Source organism: Sardina pilchardus, chromosome 15, assembly GCF_963854185.1.
Source record: "Sardina pilchardus chromosome 15, fSarPil1.1, whole genome shotgun sequence".
Classification (NCBI taxonomy): Eukaryota; Metazoa; Chordata; class Actinopteri; order Clupeiformes; family Clupeidae; genus Sardina; species Sardina pilchardus.
This window is the reverse complement of record NC_085008.1, coordinates 21855804-21873303: the sequence shown is the minus strand read 5'-3', so window position 1 is coordinate 21873303 and position 17500 is coordinate 21855804. Positions and strand designations below refer to the sequence as shown.

The 17500-nt window shown below is 44.1% G+C and overlaps 2 protein-coding genes across 5 annotated transcripts in view; one reads left to right on the top strand and one right to left on the bottom strand.

The window, feature by feature from the left end:
* anapc4 (anaphase promoting complex subunit 4) overlaps positions 1-10078 on the bottom strand; it is a 13964-nt gene extending 3886 nt beyond the window's left edge. The window contains exons 1-21 of the mRNA XM_062556685.1: positions 9949-10078; positions 9439-9559; positions 9251-9356; positions 8991-9123; positions 8587-8661; positions 8417-8443; positions 8235-8279; positions 8060-8144; positions 7520-7627; positions 7234-7317; positions 7018-7104; positions 3189-3253; positions 2825-2867; positions 2563-2639; positions 2103-2203; positions 1721-1772; positions 1508-1563; positions 1334-1380; positions 743-799; positions 436-492; positions 134-227 (exon numbers count right to left, since the gene is read on the bottom strand). Coding sequence (XP_062412669.1) covers positions 134-227; positions 436-492; positions 743-799; positions 1334-1380; positions 1508-1563; positions 1721-1772; positions 2103-2203; positions 2563-2639; positions 2825-2867; positions 3189-3253; positions 7018-7104; positions 7234-7317; positions 7520-7627; positions 8060-8144; positions 8235-8279; positions 8417-8443; positions 8587-8661; positions 8991-9123; positions 9251-9356; positions 9439-9546 — 1507 coding nt within the window. The 5' untranslated portion in view covers positions 9547-9559; positions 9949-10078. The remainder of the gene's footprint in view (positions 1-133; positions 228-435; positions 493-742; positions 800-1333; positions 1381-1507; positions 1564-1720; positions 1773-2102; positions 2204-2562; positions 2640-2824; positions 2868-3188; positions 3254-7017; positions 7105-7233; positions 7318-7519; positions 7628-8059; positions 8145-8234; positions 8280-8416; positions 8444-8586; positions 8662-8990; positions 9124-9250; positions 9357-9438; positions 9560-9948) is intronic.
* A 2962-nt stretch (positions 10079-13040) lies between these two features.
* The window catches only part of palld (palladin, cytoskeletal associated protein), a 101644-nt gene continuing 97184 nt past the window's right edge, over positions 13041-17500 (top strand). For all 4 annotated transcript variants that reach the window (XM_062515610.1, XM_062515611.1, XM_062515612.1 and 1 more), the window contains exons 1-2: positions 13041-13243; positions 15028-16233. In XM_062515610.1, coding sequence (XP_062371594.1) covers positions 15029-16233 — 1205 coding nt within the window. In that variant the 5' untranslated portion in view covers positions 13041-13243; position 15028. The remainder of the gene's footprint in view (positions 13244-15027; positions 16234-17500) is intronic.

Genomic DNA, 17500 nt, shown 5'->3' with positions numbered 1-17500 from the left:
AACAATATATCTGGAGTCAGCTCACCACAAAGCTGCTGTACCTATCCAACCCCCTGCTACCACGGTGGAAGCCTAGAGTACCGGCGCTACATGTATGAGGCAGAATGTGTCAGATTCTCTGAAGGAGTGTTACCTTTCAGATGTGAGCTCTCCTTGAGAAACTTCACCCACTGGTTGCCATCGGTGTTGGGTGGAGAGACCAGGTCCTCTTCCTCATCTTTCAAATACTAGAACAGGGATAGGAAACCGTTAAATGGGAACAAATATATGGATGTGACCAGACAGACAAAAACAGACACAGAGACACAGAGACACACAGATACACAGATACACAGATACACAGACACACAGATACACAGACACACAGACACACAGACACACAGACACACACACACACACACACACACACACACACAGACACTCCATAAAACCTACCTGTCCAACTCGCTCCACGTTGAAGTACTTCCCTTTGCGATCAAAAAGCTCCTCATTCTGCCAAAATGGGAAATCATTGTAGGAAGTCATTAGCCAGATTACTTTGGACACTTGGCAACCTTGGCATTGACATTGGCAGCAATACTGTTGATACACTGCACTATACTATAAATATAAATGCCTGCAGTGCTTATTTGCGATCAGGCGTACAGTACGTATCAAAAAACACCTGCACTTAGTTTCATAGTACTGGCTTTTTACCATAGCATTGCCATAAAATGTTGGCTAAAGACTGAATGCTTCTCACCGCGCTGAAATGCTCTGCCAGGAAGTCCGCCACAAAGGCCAGGTCTTTGTGTGTCATCTAGGAAAAAGAACACCATGCATGTGTGAGGACAGTCCTCCAAAGTGCTCCCACATTAGCCGCTTTCAGACATACAGTAGGTGTAAGTCTGCATGTTCTGCGGATATCAATCGGTTGGGTCGTATATCAACAACATATCCCGACATTTGGAACTCCGAACTTAAGCGGCTGTTACTCTAATCTCCTTCTAGTATTTTGTATTATTATGTAAATGAGCTCATGTCTGAACAAAGCGAAGAACATGCAGAGATTCTGTGCATGTGTGTTGGTATCTATCATCAGGATCAAAAAACACAGGATTTGAGCTGCGCCTTGTTTTTTAGTCCTTAAAGTCTCTGGTGCGGTGGTCATAAAAAGGTCATGAACAGACAGGGAGGACTTGCACTCAGAAAAACACAAGTCAAAAAAGAAGGGTTTAGTTTTAAACCCCTTCCTTGGTGTCTATCACACATTATGTCTGCATGTAATGGATGGATGGATCACCGCCATAAGACCTCAACGCCTTATCCCCCCAGTGCAGTCAAGTTCTCTCACCTTATTGAGCTCAGGAGGGACGTGATCATCAGACATCCGCAGCATCGCTACAACAGCCAATACAAAGGGAAACAGTATGAGTGAAGTTTCGTCAGACAATACCAACAAACAATCAAACAAACAAACAAATAGGCAAGGTAGTCAAGGTACTGGTGAAATCCAAGGCAGACTTACCAACATACAGCCAGCGGAAAAATGCCTTGAAGTTCTTCATACTCTTGTCAATCACTCTGAAGTTTACAAAAAGACATTAGGCATCAAATGTACAAGGACACGACTAAAAGATCTGTTTGTAAATTTACTGGCAAAAAAGGAAAGGAAAATTAATAATCGTTTTGTCATGATTACAAATAAGAGCATTAAAATGATAATTTTCATATCACTTACTGTAAAAGTTCACTGGCCTTTAGGGTGAAGGAGCCCACAGCAGTTATAGCATCTTCAGAAAAAAAAGCACACAGAAAAACATCACATTTTGATCATTATCTACAAAAGACAGGCGTGATCACTATCATACAGTAGACATAGCACAAACATGTTTCTATTTTAGGCCTCTATTTTGTCCATGCAGCTGTGCATTTTCTATCTCTGTTTATGTAACCTTGTCTGTTTGTTTTATACATAATGTAAAAAAATTGTAAAGCATCTTTAAGTGTCAAGAAAAATGCTCTTAAAAATAAATGTATTATTATTCTAAATATAGATATAACCTTCACCTCACCTCAGTATTCTGTGTGTGTGATTCTGTAAGGGAATCGCTGCCAATTACCTTCTATGACCGTAGGGTCCAGTCCCAGAGGCTGGTACTTCTGTTTCCACAGGGCCATGCCCTTCACCTCACTCAGGTGGTACAGCAGAGCCTCTGAGCCACTAGAGCGCAACAGGGGAGAATACACACCAACAAGAGTAATGACACATTTATTACCGTGGTTTAGATATACAAAATACAGAAACACGATGAGAAATACGCTCAATGGTGTTTTAAAGGCCCCAACGTCGTCTTCCAGGAAGCGCTGCCACCATCGACTTAAAGGCACCTAACCCCAACCCCAACCCCAACCCCAACCCCAACCCCAACCCCAACCCCAACCACAACCCTAACCTTAACCCATATCTAACCCTAGCGCCTTCCAGGCAGCGCTGCCTTAAAGACAACATTGGGGCTTAAATCACCAAGAAACGAGAGTTACACAGGTATTGATTAGTAAAAGCCGGAATTTTATAAGCACCTCTGTAGGTGACTAATGACCAGCTTCTGAATGCCGGAGTAGGAGGACTCTATGGACTGGCCCAACATCTTCAGACCCTGCACACCAGAAATTAAATTAATGAACAACAGAGGCAATGTACACAAATGGGTACAAACAAAGACATCAAACATGGATAACAATGTTGTTAACAGATGTTGTGGTGGCATTTGAAATCCTCACTGAAAGAAATCTCTCACAGACATGCAAATACTGTGGGGAGGTGTTTGGACTGGCAACATACCTTGACTGTGAGCTGGTTCATGAGGAGAGCCTGTAGCTCAGCGCTGGAAGAAAGATAACGACATTAAAAAAATTAAAAAATATCAACATTGCAAGATGAAAGATGATCAAAGTATTGGTTTACATCTTACATCTGAATGGAAAAGACTTAAAACGACGGTACAACAAACCAAATGGACTACTGTGGTCAACTAGCTCCCTCTAGTGGATATATCATAACATGACAGCCATATCTGAGCACTTGTGCAATTATAACCAATGTTAACTGATCGTGAGAGTGTATGAAGTGTTATTAAAGATCACACAGATTCCGCCTAGAGGCCTCAGCTCAGAGTAAGTGAGTCCCCCCTCCAGAAGACCCTTACCTGGCATGACCCCACAGGAGCAGCTCCAGGAACTCATCCTGCACCTGTGTGCTTGTGTTCTTCTCCTTTACAGTAAATACAAACACAAACATAAAAATAAACACAACAAATTAGAAAAGCACACTGTTCTTCCTAGGTTGTCATACATTTGAACCTAAACTATTCAGATCGCCACCACGTGGCCATACCATGCCATTAAATACATAAATGCCTCCGGAATCCCGGCAAAATTGAATAATTTCTTTCCTGGGTCACCTTCCCTGAAAATTTCATTAAAATCCATCCATCACTTCTTGAGTTATCCTGCTAACAAACAGACAGACAGACAGACTCTGGCCCCCGATGAAAACATAACCTCCTTGGCGGAGGTAATAAAGATATTTAATCCTGCACCTGTGAACTAGTGTTCTTCTCCTTGAACACAGTGAATACAAATACATAGAAATAAACACATAATATATGCAATCCTGCACCTGCTCCTGCTTGTGTTCCTTCTCTTTTTTCCCGTAAATACAAATACATACATACAAACATTCACACACTGAAAAAGGCTATTTTTATCATGACAGACATAATACTACTAACTACCCTAAATACTGTGTATTATAATTGTATTGTAATGGCGTAATGGTATTGGTTCTGGCTAACAGGTTAACACTAGAAGCGCCGCGCCCCTCTGACCCACTTATACCTAGAAGCGCCGCGCACCGGTCATTTGACCGCTTTGACGACCTACTAGAAGCGCCGTGCTGTTGTGAACTACTTAAAGCGCGGCGAGGCGGTCAAAAGACCGCTGAGTCCTTAGACTGGGAGGCTGTTACTTACACATAATGACAGCTAGATGGCGCTTCGTGCACGAATCAAATCGTCCTACATTTGTCAAGACTGTGTTGTCTGGTTGTTTCATTATGACATAGGCCTACAGCACGTTTGAGTTATCAGTTCATTTATTTGTGTTGATTTGTGTTGTTTGAGGAAAAAACTCTGGAGGAGTTCTTGAACAAACCTTGAGCAAACTTGACTTTCAACTTTTTCATAGTATTTCATTTTTTATATTTCGTTTTTACATTTTGTATGCTAGCCTACTTAGAAATCTTGGCTATTTTAAAACGGAGGCATACGCGTTCTGTGATTATAGGAGCCTGACCCGACGGGAGGGGAAGGATGAAAAATGTCGACCCAACACCGGTGTTGTTGGATCTCGAGATCCGTAACCCGCAGTTCGGGTTTGGGCAGATAATCTAAGCTCTAAAATGAATGGGTGGCTAGTTCTAATTCACTCCCCAAATACACTTCTATTCATTTAATAGGTAGGGCCTAGCTATGTTCGCGCCGCCGAAAATGACCGGACCGAACAAAGAGCTAGTCTGGTTTCAATTACACAGTAGCCAGGATTTCATGCCGCATTTTACAGGCTACCGCGGCTACTTTCTAAGACAATGTTCATTCATTTAGGGAGAAGCATCTAGGTCTAGCTACCTTGGAGGGAGGGAGATAGAGAGAGCATAAATGCTGAGCAGGCATAGGCGCGAGAAGTAGCCTAGGCTAATTAAAAATGATGAGTGAAAAAGATATTCTCCGTTTTGCGAATGTGTAGGCTATGTTTCGATGTCTGCTGAAAAACAGCTATTGGCCTATTGTTTCTACAATGTAAGCTAACTTCTAGCCTATGTGAATTCGTGATTATGGATTGAGACACACATTAACGTTCCGTAGGCCTAGGGACAAAGCCGTAGCTCACTGGTTAGAGTTTCAGCCCTCACATCAAAGAGTTGCTAGTTCGATCCCCGACCTGGGTAGGCTATGGCAGAAGTACTTTTGAGCAAGGCATCAATAAAGTATATTCTATTCTTTTCTATTCACACAACTAGGCCTACACGCACGCTGGCGAATTCGAACATTCTAAAACGCGCGATGAAACATGATTGCGCATTCTTCCACGAGTTGCATGTAAACAACAAACAGCCAGCCTACAGCCATGCAATGGGGGTGGGGAGGCATTTGTCAATGCTACAGTGATGTCTGTAGTCTAGACCATGTCCACACGTAGCAAAACGACCCCCACCCCCCTCAGTGAACTGGTTAGACGTGTATGGGGGAGGGGGAATGATCGGTTTCAAATAGGCTAGGCCTATGTTTGCAATGGACAGTGTGTAGCCTATAGACCCCGAAGCCATTTGCTTTGAGAATAACGGCTGGCTGAAGTTTTCATGGCTGATGATGGCTTTAGTTGCCACTTCATGTCTATAGAACATGCAACTGAGTCCTGTGTAGCCTATCGTAGCAACGAGCACAATGCTGATAGTGTATCCAGTGGGAATCGTTTATAAGCTCGCGTTTATTTTTCGCGTGTGTCTCTGATATAATTATTTTTAGATGCAAAAAGTCTAACTGGCTTAGCCAAAGTTTGGCTTAGAAAATTATTGGCTGGCGAAATTATTTTTCGTTAATTGTTAGCTTGTTATTAAAAAACATTAACAAAAAATAATTGTTCGTCGACGTTCAAAAACGGTCAGTGAATTCAGCTAATGAACTATAATATAACGTCCCTGCTAGGATGTGAACACGGGTCTCCTGCGTTGCAGCCAGGGAAGTTTACACTGCACCACTTGCCGTTTTCATCACCCAGCAACGTAACTCAATCAGTCCAGCAAACAAGTAATGTCTCAGTCATGCTCTCAACAAAATCTGGAGTATAAAACAGGGCCGTGCTGGTGTTGCTCTTTACATCCACCAACGACAATGAGAGTGGTTGTGTGGCGATGACGTATTTTGACAGTTCAGTCACTTGTGCGAAGTCGTAGCCTAGGCTACTCATAAATGAAAGCCTACCTGTAAAGTTTGATTTCGTAGGCTACTTGTAATTTTTGAATTCGTATTTTTTTCCCATCCGTATTCTGATGGATAAAATACACAAAATATATTTTATGCACGACTGGACTCATTTGAGAACTCACAAATATTTATTTTATGCACGACTACAGACAAATAGGCTACGAACGTGCATCAAATCTATGACACGAATATATTGACAGCTATCTCACTCCATACAAATAGAAGATAAGATATACAACTATGAATGTACGTAGGCATAGCCTATGCGCCCTACGTACATAAATAGGCTACGACGGACGAATTTCAGCTGAAAATATGTTTTACACATGTAGGCCTGCCTAATAGAACGTCGCAACGTTTTCAAAAGAAACTCGCATTTTACCACTGTAAATCGCCTCCATAGACTATGCCATGTAAATGAAAAATAGTTATTAAAATAAATCACATATAATACATATTGCACATATATAAACTATATGTTTTATGGTAAAATATTATTCTCATGCCCGACTGTCAGGAAACCCTTGCGACATCTGCTGTGAGAAAAGAGAATAGCAGCCTGGACAAACATGGCCGAACGCGAGACAACATAGTGTTGTCACATAATGAGCGCAAAATAACTCTAAACTAGCTTGTACCGGTGTGCTTTCGATCATGTAAAAATTCTGGGTGACAAAACACGCGTATTTAGGAAAAGTCGTGAACGTAGGGTCCTGGAATTTAATCGAGTGAAAAGATTTTTTTTTTTTTGTAATCGCTGCGGTCAAATGACCGCAGCCCGGCAGTTCTAGGTATATCTAGGTCAAACCCACACGGCGCTCCTAGGAATACGCGTCAGCGGTCAAATGACCGGCGCTTGGCGCTTCTAGTGTTAAGAAGGGTTGAACTATGTCAACTGCTAAATAGTGCAATACAGTTAACTGTGACTATACATTTTTTTAAAGCGTATAATGATTTTGACATATGTGTTGCCAGCAGGACTAAAACAACTGACCTGGACAAATTTTGTAAGTCTTAGATCCATCTGCAAGAGAATGTCCTCCCAGGCTTCACACATGCAGGTGAGAGACAGACGAAGGTACTGAGAGAGAGAGAGAGAGAGAGAGAGAGAGCAGAGTGAGAGATAGATCTCTAGATGCCTCAGAAATCATAGCTGTTGCTATGCAAATAAATCTGACTTTGACTTTGAATGTTTTCAACTTCCAATCACCTGTAGAAGAGTGGAGATATGGGTGAACTTGCGTGCCATTCTGGTAAGCTCCGGTAAACAGGAAGACAGCAGCCCTGTGTCCAACTACAGACACAGATAAACAGAAAAGGGGGATAGAAGTACCACAATCAAAACCAATCCCAAGGCAAGACCAAGCATTACACAATGAATAGTGCGACCACTCTTCTCTAGTCTTAATTCTCTATTGGCACGGATAGACACAGATGTTTGACATTATATCAAAACTGTGATCATTCAGTAGTTAAAAGGGCTTTGAAGGCCTTACCTGGACATAGTGAATCTCGGGGTCATCATCGGTGGACCTGATTTCTGTGATGACTGACAGAGATTTGAGGTCGCTTGAGAGGCAGAGGCTACGACAAGTGCCCACAATCTACCAAGAGGAAGGGTTGGGACATGACATAAAAAAATAAATAAATTACATGAAACGGAAAAGATACAGTGATTGTTACTGATGTTAGTATTTACTTAATGATGCCATATGATGTAGCTAAACGTTTACAGCATATTACACACATGTATCTGTTCTATACATGGAGAAACTTGAAAAAAATTCGAGCTGCCGGGCAAAATTCAAATTCCCCGGAAGTTCAGACAGGGTTCACCCAGCCTACCAATGGGCAAAAATAATTACGAAATTTTAACAAAAATGAAAAATAACAACAAAAAAACCCTAAATAAATTGACTTGATAGTCAAAGCTATATTAATTCAATAAATGCGAAAATATAACAGTCAACTGAATAGACTATTTGTACTGGCTACTCGCTCAGTCACAAATACTGTATAAAAAACATTTCTCTCACCCTGTTTAAAGTTGCTATCTTGTACAACCCATAGGCGTAGAGCTCCACAAAGCCACACGGTCCTCCCACCACTAAAATATTTAGCCTGCCAGCATCAGAAAAGTCAGATGATGGTTAATCAGATCATTCACAGAATGCAACCAACAAACTTGACCATGACAAGTCACTCACTGACCTCACTTCCCCAAGGAGATTTGTAACCTCATCTGATTTCTCCTCGCTGCAAGAAAATGAAGACTAGATGTTAAAAAACAAAAAAAAACATAGATCACAATTACCAGTGAATAGTCTGTTGTTCTCAATACCAACAACACTGCAGCCATCATTAATTTCACTTCAATGAAACTGTTCACATACCTGAAAATCTTTGTTGTGGTGCTGTAGCTGAACAGATATATGGAAAGAAGATTAACTATTATTCATTTTGGACAAATATTAAATTACTGATGATTAGAATTCACCATTTTATATATTGAAATACTATGAAACACAGGAGTTCTCCATTAAGATTATCAGAAGACATTTACCTTTTGGGTAGGGATGGCAGCTTGGGAAGGAAGCGATTGGACTCATCCTCTGAGTCGTAGAATGAAGTGAGGCCACTAGAGAAAAGCAAGGGATAGAAAGAAGCAAATGAAAGGAAAGCATAATAAACAGCATATCATTTTTCCATTCATTCTCATGTCAAAAAAAGGTTCAATTGATATTGATCATCAAGGGACTTGGTTGTTGGGATACGTATAGTGCGTTCATGAGCAACTGGGAACTGGGAGAATTCTAGAGTTTAGTGGGTGTATGTCACACCTAAACTGAGGACTTCAGAAGTGGGGAGTTTAAAAGTGGGAACCTTCCCACTTCCCAGCCGCATGAACGCCCTGATAGAAAACAAGTGGCAACAGACACAGCTGAATAGGCAAGAGGAGAGACACACCTATTCTCCTCCATCACCTCCATCCAGTGCATACAGGACACTGGCACCTCCACTGGGAAGATATGGAGGATCTCGGCCTTCTCAGCATCACAGAGAACTACTTTCTTGGTGTCACCCAAACTGAAGGCTAGGACTGGGTAACAGAATGTAAACATTAATATAAACACAATTAGCAATAGCGCTGTACACCATATGCCAATTAGCAATACATTTTATGAAAGGTAAACATAATTCACAAGAAAACATAATGAAAATCTTACTTTTGCCGTCTGGCCGCCACGCCAAAGCTGTGATCTCCTTCCCTGTGTTCTCATTAGGCTGCAAACTCCACACACGGTAGAAATTGGAGAGGCGATGCAGCAACAGCTGAGAAGAAAGACGGTACAGACCGTTCAACACCTAGACTACAGCAAGAGCCCTCCTCAGCTATTTGACGTGACTCCCTTACCTCGCCATTGGTGTTGGCCAGTGCGATCAGATCCCTCTTAGGGGACCAGGCCATGTAGAGAATGGGATTGGGAAGCTGCTTCTCCCCAACTTGCCTAAAGGCACGCATTGTAACAACAAATCTGGAAAAGGAGGAGAGATCACATGAAAGGCATACGTAGGCTAATTTCTGACTATCTAGGAGGACACGTTTTCCCCTCCCAACCTGTCAAATGTCAATCACAACAACTGGATTCTGTAGTGTTTTGGCTAACATTAGCTGCCTTGCCACTGTAGTTTGTCGTTAAATTACCGTCCACATTTCAAACTAGATATTGTAGCGGTACAGCGTAACAGAGATTAATCTGATACAGAAATGAATCTGCATTGCATCAGTTTCTGGCAAGTTATTGCCCCGTCAAAGAAAAGAGAACCTAGCGATAATGAACGTTATTTGCTAATGGCTAAATGAACACTATAACGTTATATGAAGATTCCTTTCGTAATGGAGTAATGCACAACTCAAGCTTACTGTGGAGACAACTCGAAAAACTGTATCCTGTTGATTGGAAAGAAAGATTGAAGTATTTTCCAGAGACTAAGTTACATTCTTTAGCACAAATCTTGCACAGTATTTTCCGTGTATGGCGCCATTAAACTTCACTGTGCGTCACATTGACCAATCCAGTTCGACAATCAGCGGTCGTAGCCGACGGATGCCTAACATGGACAAACACAGCGAATGGTCATTTTGTCGACGAAGGAATAAAAAACCTTTTGGAAAAGTCTTTCGCTTGACGCATGCTAGGAATTGGCAGGTAACAACAAATGTGTTACTGTCATTTACAACAAACGATTTCATAGTCATTAGTGTCAGTTCAAAACAGTCGAAAGTTCAAGTAGCTTTTGCTTAATAGAGAGCGAAAGGGTTTTTCTGACTTTTAACCACTCAATGATCCTGATCCATGAACATGGATCTCCCTCCAGTTTGTTTTTTGTGGCCGTGTTAATGTCTTCTACAATGTGTAAACTCAACAGACTCTCATCATAGGCTACTGCAGAGCTGTAAGCCTACTGGGCTATGATATTTTCATCTCAGGTCTGTGATCTCCTAGGCCTATCAATTATTTTTGTTTACAGATGGACTGTCAGATGACAGTGACTAGCCTACCATTCATGTGCCATTTCCATGTCTTGATGGTGTCAGTGTGGTTAAATGTGAGGAGCAGCACAGTCAGGTCAGATCTATTCCTGCCTTGATCGTATTATACGGCTGGCTGTCCGAACCATCCACCAATTAATAGCCTACAGTTATTTCTGTACTGTACACCTAACCTGGTTCACCTAATCTATTTTGATGCATGGGGGCATAGGCCGATATGACTCAATCACACAGAAATTTAGGAGGTTGTTTTCCTCAGAGACAGGTCATCTATAAAGCGGCTAAGAACCAGAAGGACATAGGTTCCTTATTTGTTGAAAAGAGCACGAATGAAGTTATGCACTGTATGTGTGAACGAGACAGAACTAGAGAGGCCGTCTGTAAGAGCAGACAGACAATGTTCTCGCTAAAATAGGGTGGATGGTAGGACAAGTCAAATCAAATTAGAATGTAATTCATTGGGTATATCATGGTGTATTTCTGTATTTAAAAAAGTTGTCCTCTGAAGGGGGGTAGGGAGTGAGGGTGGCAGTGGGTTTATAGATAAAAAAGAGATAGCCAACTAGAGAACTTGAGAGATCTTAGAGCTCATCTGTAGGTCACATAGCAGTGGTTTTCCTTGGAGATGCTTTGAATGTACTGTACATGACAAAGGTCCGCTGCCCAGATAGAGTAGTCCCAGTGGGCATTCCAGGCGTTCCTGTCACCAGTGTCCGCCTCTAATCAGTGGATTGTTGAGAAACGGGAATAGCTCGAGCGTGGCCATTCCCTCCGGCCCAAGTGCGATAAGGTTCCAGAAATAGAGGCGGCTACACTCGGCGGGCCGCAGGGTGCATCTGCACTGTGTCTCAGGCACCTCAGGGACTCCAATGAGTCCGTCCGCCTCCCTGGACTGATCTCAGGTCAACCACATTCAACGTAATTTCTTGTCTTTAATCATGAATGGATTTGCAACACATTGGCCCCATATCAACTGATATGTGAGCAAATGCAGGATAGTGACTGTGTGATTTATGGGTGTTGCACTGTAACGCATAGTTTCACCTTTCTGTTCTGGTATACAATTTTGTATGTTGCATTAAGAGAGGTGTTTGAGACACATGCCAGTATAACAAAGTGATAATCAAATTGTGTGTGAGCCTGTAATGTGTGTGTGTGTGTGTGTGTGTGTGTGTGTGTGTGTGTGTGTGTGTGTGTGTGTGTGTGTGTGTGTGTGTGTGTGTGTGTGTGTGTGTGTGTGTGTGTGTGTGTGTGTGTGTGTGTGTCCACATAGTTCGGAAACGTTTCAGACTATCAAAAGAAGACATGGAAATTCCAAGAGAGGCCAAAAGTCAAGAGGTTTACTGCTACACGGCTACTGTTACTGCTGCTGCTGTTACCACAGCTAATCCTACTACTATATTGCATGACTGTAACTAACTACCTGCTACTAGTACCATAAACAACTGTAACATTGGTGCTGTCAGTAGTTTACACTATTGATACTATCAATTAGAATGTCTTCTTGAGAGGTTTCTTTCACAACTTTCAAGTAATTAGTGACTTGCTGTAAGATGGGTCATGGTAACCTGCACAAAAAACATTCTGATTATTCATCAGAAAAACATTCTGTTATTCATTAGTTCTATTTGATGAATGCCACTGCAACAGCAGCAGCTGAATTTGTTGACAGCCAGACTCATCACAACGGTGAACCGCAATTCTGTTGCAAGATGCAACACTATATACACCATGTAACTCCATCCAGCGAGCAGTTCATCCTAATTGCACAACATGTTATATAATAATAGCATAATTGTATGTCAAGCAACTGAATGTCTGAAATCATTCCCTCATGTTGGCCAGCCATCCGCAACAGATTGCAGGGTCGTTGGTACTGTAGGTTCATCCAGAAAAATCATGTCCCACATGCTACACCAGGAAATATGGCAACACACCCTCCCACCTCAAATTTAGTGGTCTGTCGGGTAAGTAACACTCATGCTTTAGAAATAACCTGAAACGTACCCCTTATAAAATGAGTAGCTTGCACAATGCGTGTAATGGTAATGGGGCATATGCTAACTGTGCAGGTAAACATGAATGATTTATTATTACTCCCAGAACAACAATAGTATGTCTGTGTTTGTCTGCTGTTGTGCAAGTGAGGCCAAGCATCCAGAGAACTATGGGTGCATGGGTTCGCCTGTTAGAGACATTCATGTTTTTTTTGGATGGTGGGGAATGGTGCATGGGAAGTTTTGTTTCCACAAGACAGCCCCCTCTCTCTATCTTGCCCTTTCTCCCTCCCTCTCTTTTCTTCTTCTGTCCATCTCTTCTCTCTCTCTCTCTCTCTCTCTCTCTCTCTCTCTCTCTCTCTGTCAGTATTGAAGCCGTGAAACCTGAGCTGTGGGGGCCAAATATAGCGCCACACAGTGAGCAGCCAGAGGCCCGGACAGATGGGACTGCAGGCCACTTTACAGGCACCACTCAAGTGGACCTAAACCGGCTAAGGGTACTCTAACTCATTGCCCGACCAAAATTAAAAAAAAAAAAAAAAAAAGGAAAGTGTTGGCTGCTGCTCCTCTGGAAAGCGGTGCTTCCTCTTCGCTCGTCTTACTCAAACTACATTGGAAAAGCTGGAACCGTTACACAGAAAAGACATTCTGTGGAAAAACCTTTGAAGGTAAGCAGAAGGTGCCTCTTCTCTCTCCTTGCTGAGGAGGACTTGAAGCTGTTGGCTTTTCTATTATAAGACTAAATTGAGATTTCTGACATATTTTACATGTTGGTCAGTCATTGTCGCTGAATTTGTTTTCGTACAAATTCAGACAGGACAACACTCACACATAAAGAGATCACATGCTAGCTTACCAGAAATCTTGGTCTGCGAAGATTATAGCATGTGTTTTAGTGAGTTTTAACAGCCACAAAGGAAAAACACACAATTGTAGTTACAACATATGAGGCACTTGGACAGCTTTGTAGACATTCTGTAGACAGCTGAAGACGATATTTTGAGAAGTTTCACAGTTTTAGATTTAGAATCTTGTGTGCGTGTGTGTGTGTGTGTGTGTGTGTGAGTGTGTGTGACTGTGTGTGTGAAAAAGTCCCGTTACTGTTAAGGGTGGTGGGACTGCTGTGAAACATAGCCTCAAGGGATTAAAAATAACAACAGCTGGCCCTCAGGTCGCCATGACAGAGGGAATGTCACTCCATCACATCCACACACTCACACATGGGCACTACATACACACACACACATACACACACACACACACACACACACACACACACACACACACACATACGCGTATGTTTACAAGAACGTCTAAACAGTTGTAAGAGCACACACACATACACACACACGCACGCACACACATACACTCACACACACAGACAGGCAGACAGACACAATAAACTTAACAGACTAATCTTCATCTGATGTCAGCTACCAGGGACCGAAGACTCAAGGGAGATAACTGAGTGGTGCCTGGCATACTCTGCATTGTCAATGTCACACTAATGTCTCCACTCATGCGGTCTATTCCCAAACCAAACACACTGTCTTGGTGAAGGTGAAAGTGTGTGTGCCTCCAGTGATTGGTTTGGCATTTCTAGATTAGATTAGATTAGATTCAACTTTATTGTCATTGTGCAGAGTACAAGTACAAAGATAGCGAAATTCTGTTTGCGTCTAACCAGAAGTGCAAAAAAGCAGAAATGTTTTGGTTTGAATCGATTTGTGTGTAAATTAGTTCACAGTTGGCTGTTATTGGTATGTCTACGCAGTGTAATAGAGATAAGTTCAGTAAACAGGCAAACAAATATGGCAAGCATTATTTACTTTGAACTTTTAAATTTGAATGTCTAAATTGTTAGATTGTAACCATAACCCTTAGTCAAACAAGCAGCCATGTTGTTCTCAATAGCATACCTCCTCAGACCGTTTGAGCATGTTTTGCTCAAAGGTTTGTACTATTGAACTCAGTATGAGTGTATACGTTCAGTAATGGCCGACCACTCGAGAAACACTGACCGTTTGTAGGGGTGCAGAGCTCAGAGATGGGAAGAGACGGAAAGATGAGCTGTGGCGTGAAGGATAGTGACAAATGCCAGCCGTACCCACTCAGGCCTCAGGAAAAGCCTTTGTTAATGCCCGTCAGCTGTGCCCAGAGAATGCCAGCCTGAGTCATCATACGACAACTGTGTTTCTGGCGGCACATGGCCCACCGCTTGGTGTGTGTTGTTGTTAGTCGGGCTCAGCAGGGACGTGCAGGAAGGCTGACTGTTTTTCAGGTCACTGTTTTTTATGTGCAGGCATGATGTTTAGTGTCTAGCCTATAACTACCACCGTATGTGTTGTTTTCAGATATTTGGCTATTAATTACTACATTAAATATGTGTGTCTGGGTGTGTGTGTGTGTGTGTGTGTGTGTGTGTGTGTGTGTGTGTGTGTGTATGTTATAGAATGCAGGACGGGAGCTGTAATGAGCCCCTGCCCCACTCTCTGCTGCTGAAGGACTCCGCTGCTCTGGTGGGTGATGGGGCCATGTACTCGGACGCCGATCTCTTCCCGGACTCCCTGGCGGAGCTGGAGGGAGGAGACTGCGACTTCCCGGAGCTCTCGGCCTTCCTCAGCGAGGACGAGATGAGCCTGAGCCTGGACCTGGCCCGGGAGGCCATGAGCGACGCCGACGAGCCCGACGAGCCCGACCCCCCCGCCCCGCGCCCCGTCGACCCCGTGCTCCAAGCGCTCCCGACGGTTTTCGTCCCGCCGCCGCCGCCGCAGCCGGCCTTCCCTCAGCCGCCGCCGTACCACGAGGTCGTATCCCGAGGGCCCTTCTTCCACGAGGCCCCCACCTCACACACCCTCATCCAGACCCCCGAGTTCATCACCACCACGTCCAGAAGCCCACAGGGGACTCCGCTGCTCAGGCAGCCCGCTCAGGGGGCTCCCTACAACCCCCCGCTCCCCTCCTCCGCCAACGCGGCGGGCGCTCCTCCTCCGGCCTCTCCGGAGAAGTTCGTCTGCCACAAGGCCATCACGCCGGTGTACAAGCAGGAGCGCCCGCGGCTGGTCCACGGCGGCCTGGAGCTAAACGAGCGCGCCGCCTCGGCCACCGAGTTCTGCAGCCGCGCCGCCACCTTCATCGAGGAGCTCTCGTCCATCTTCAAGGGCCCCATGCGCCCGGGGGAGCAGCGGCGTCCCGGTGTTTGCGGAGTTGGGAGCAACAGCGTCCGTGGCATCGGTGCCGGCAGCGTTAGCGTCAGCGGAGGTGGCGAAGAGGACTCCTCCTCGCCCGACAGCGGCTACCTGTCCCCCCAAAGCCACCGGCAGCCGGCGACGGCGGCGCCTCCCTCGTCGGCGTCCTCCACCACCTCCTCGGCCTCCTCCTCCTCCCTCGCCCAGCAGGGGGCGCATCACAGGAGCCAGGTGAGCCTGGCGCCGGAGGCGTTGGCTAACAGCAGCGGTGGTGGTGGTGGTGGTGGGGTGCCTGAGGCACAGCAGCAGCAGCAGCAGCAACAGCAGCAGGTCGGGGTTGGCATGTTGGCCGGCGACGGCCTCATTTCGCCCCCTCATTTCACCCAGAAGCTGAAGAGCCAGGAGGTGGCCGAGGGAAGCCCCATCCGCCTGGAGTGCAGAGTGTCGGGGAACCCCCAGCCGCTGGTCAGGTAGGAGTCTGCTGGAGGAGCTCTGCTGTGTCCCAGTGATTGTTTGATTACAGATCAGTGTATTGTCTTGTCATGTATTCGTCTATCTATATGACTATCACCATACTAAGCTCAATCTTTTAAGATTGAATATTAGTATGGGGAGGCTGCGCTTTGTTTCTACTGCACAAGAGGCGTGATCAATGGGCATCGTTCAATTGACTGTACGTTTGGATAGTCCTTCAACCAATCAGACCAACGACCCGGGGCGTCTTTTGGATAAGTTAGTTTCTGATTGGAGCCAAAGGTTCTGGAAGGGAACAGAGGGGATAGATGTGCAGATTTCCATTCTGAGCTGCCGGTTGAAATCCAAATTCGCCAGAAGTTCAGGCAGGGTTCACCCAACCTAGATTTGTATGGTTTGAATTCATATGCTTCACACTATGCTACATGCTAATGATGACAAGAAAGGATAGTCTGGCTAATCTTTTAAAGGGACACTTCACCGATTAGCATTAACCTTTGTTTCTTTAGAAAACCAGTCATGTTTTTGAATGGTCGTGCATCATTCCCTCAGTTTGCCTTGAGATGGGAGAAATACAGATTTCAATGTTGGACTTCCTGCTTTCAATGACGTAAAAATCATCATTTTACATCATTGAAAGCAGGAAGTCCTATTCATGGGTTTCATTGAAATCCGTATTTCTCCCATCTCACGACCATTCAAGAATGTTTCTAAAGATACAAAGCTTAATGCTAATCGGTGAAGTGTCCCTTTAAGATTGAACATTAGTCTGGGGAGCCTGCGCTTTATTTCTACTGCACAAGAGGCGCGCTCAATACATAGTTCAAATGACTCTGTATACTTTTGGGTAGTCCTTCAACCAATCAGACCAACGATCTGGGTGTGCCTTTTGGATAAGCTAGTTTGTGTGTGATTGGACCCAGAAGATGTGGTCAGGAAGCAGGAGAAATAGATGTGCAGGTTTCCAGCCTGAGCTGCATGCCAAAATCCAAATCACTGGAAGATCAGGCAGTGTTTACCCAGCCTAAGGAAAGGATGGACTATATATGGCATGAATTATCATAATATGTGTATGTGAATTGCAGAAATTGTAGCATAATCAGCAGGGATCTGGATATACAGACATGAGCGTAAGTCTGTCCGAGCCTGTTGGTCAGAATGAAAGTGGTATGGATTACCTCAGGTCACTCCTGTAAAATGTTCGAGCATGGGCTGAGAGAGAGGTGTGAGGCTGTGTGAGGTTTGAGACCCTGCTGGGTGGGC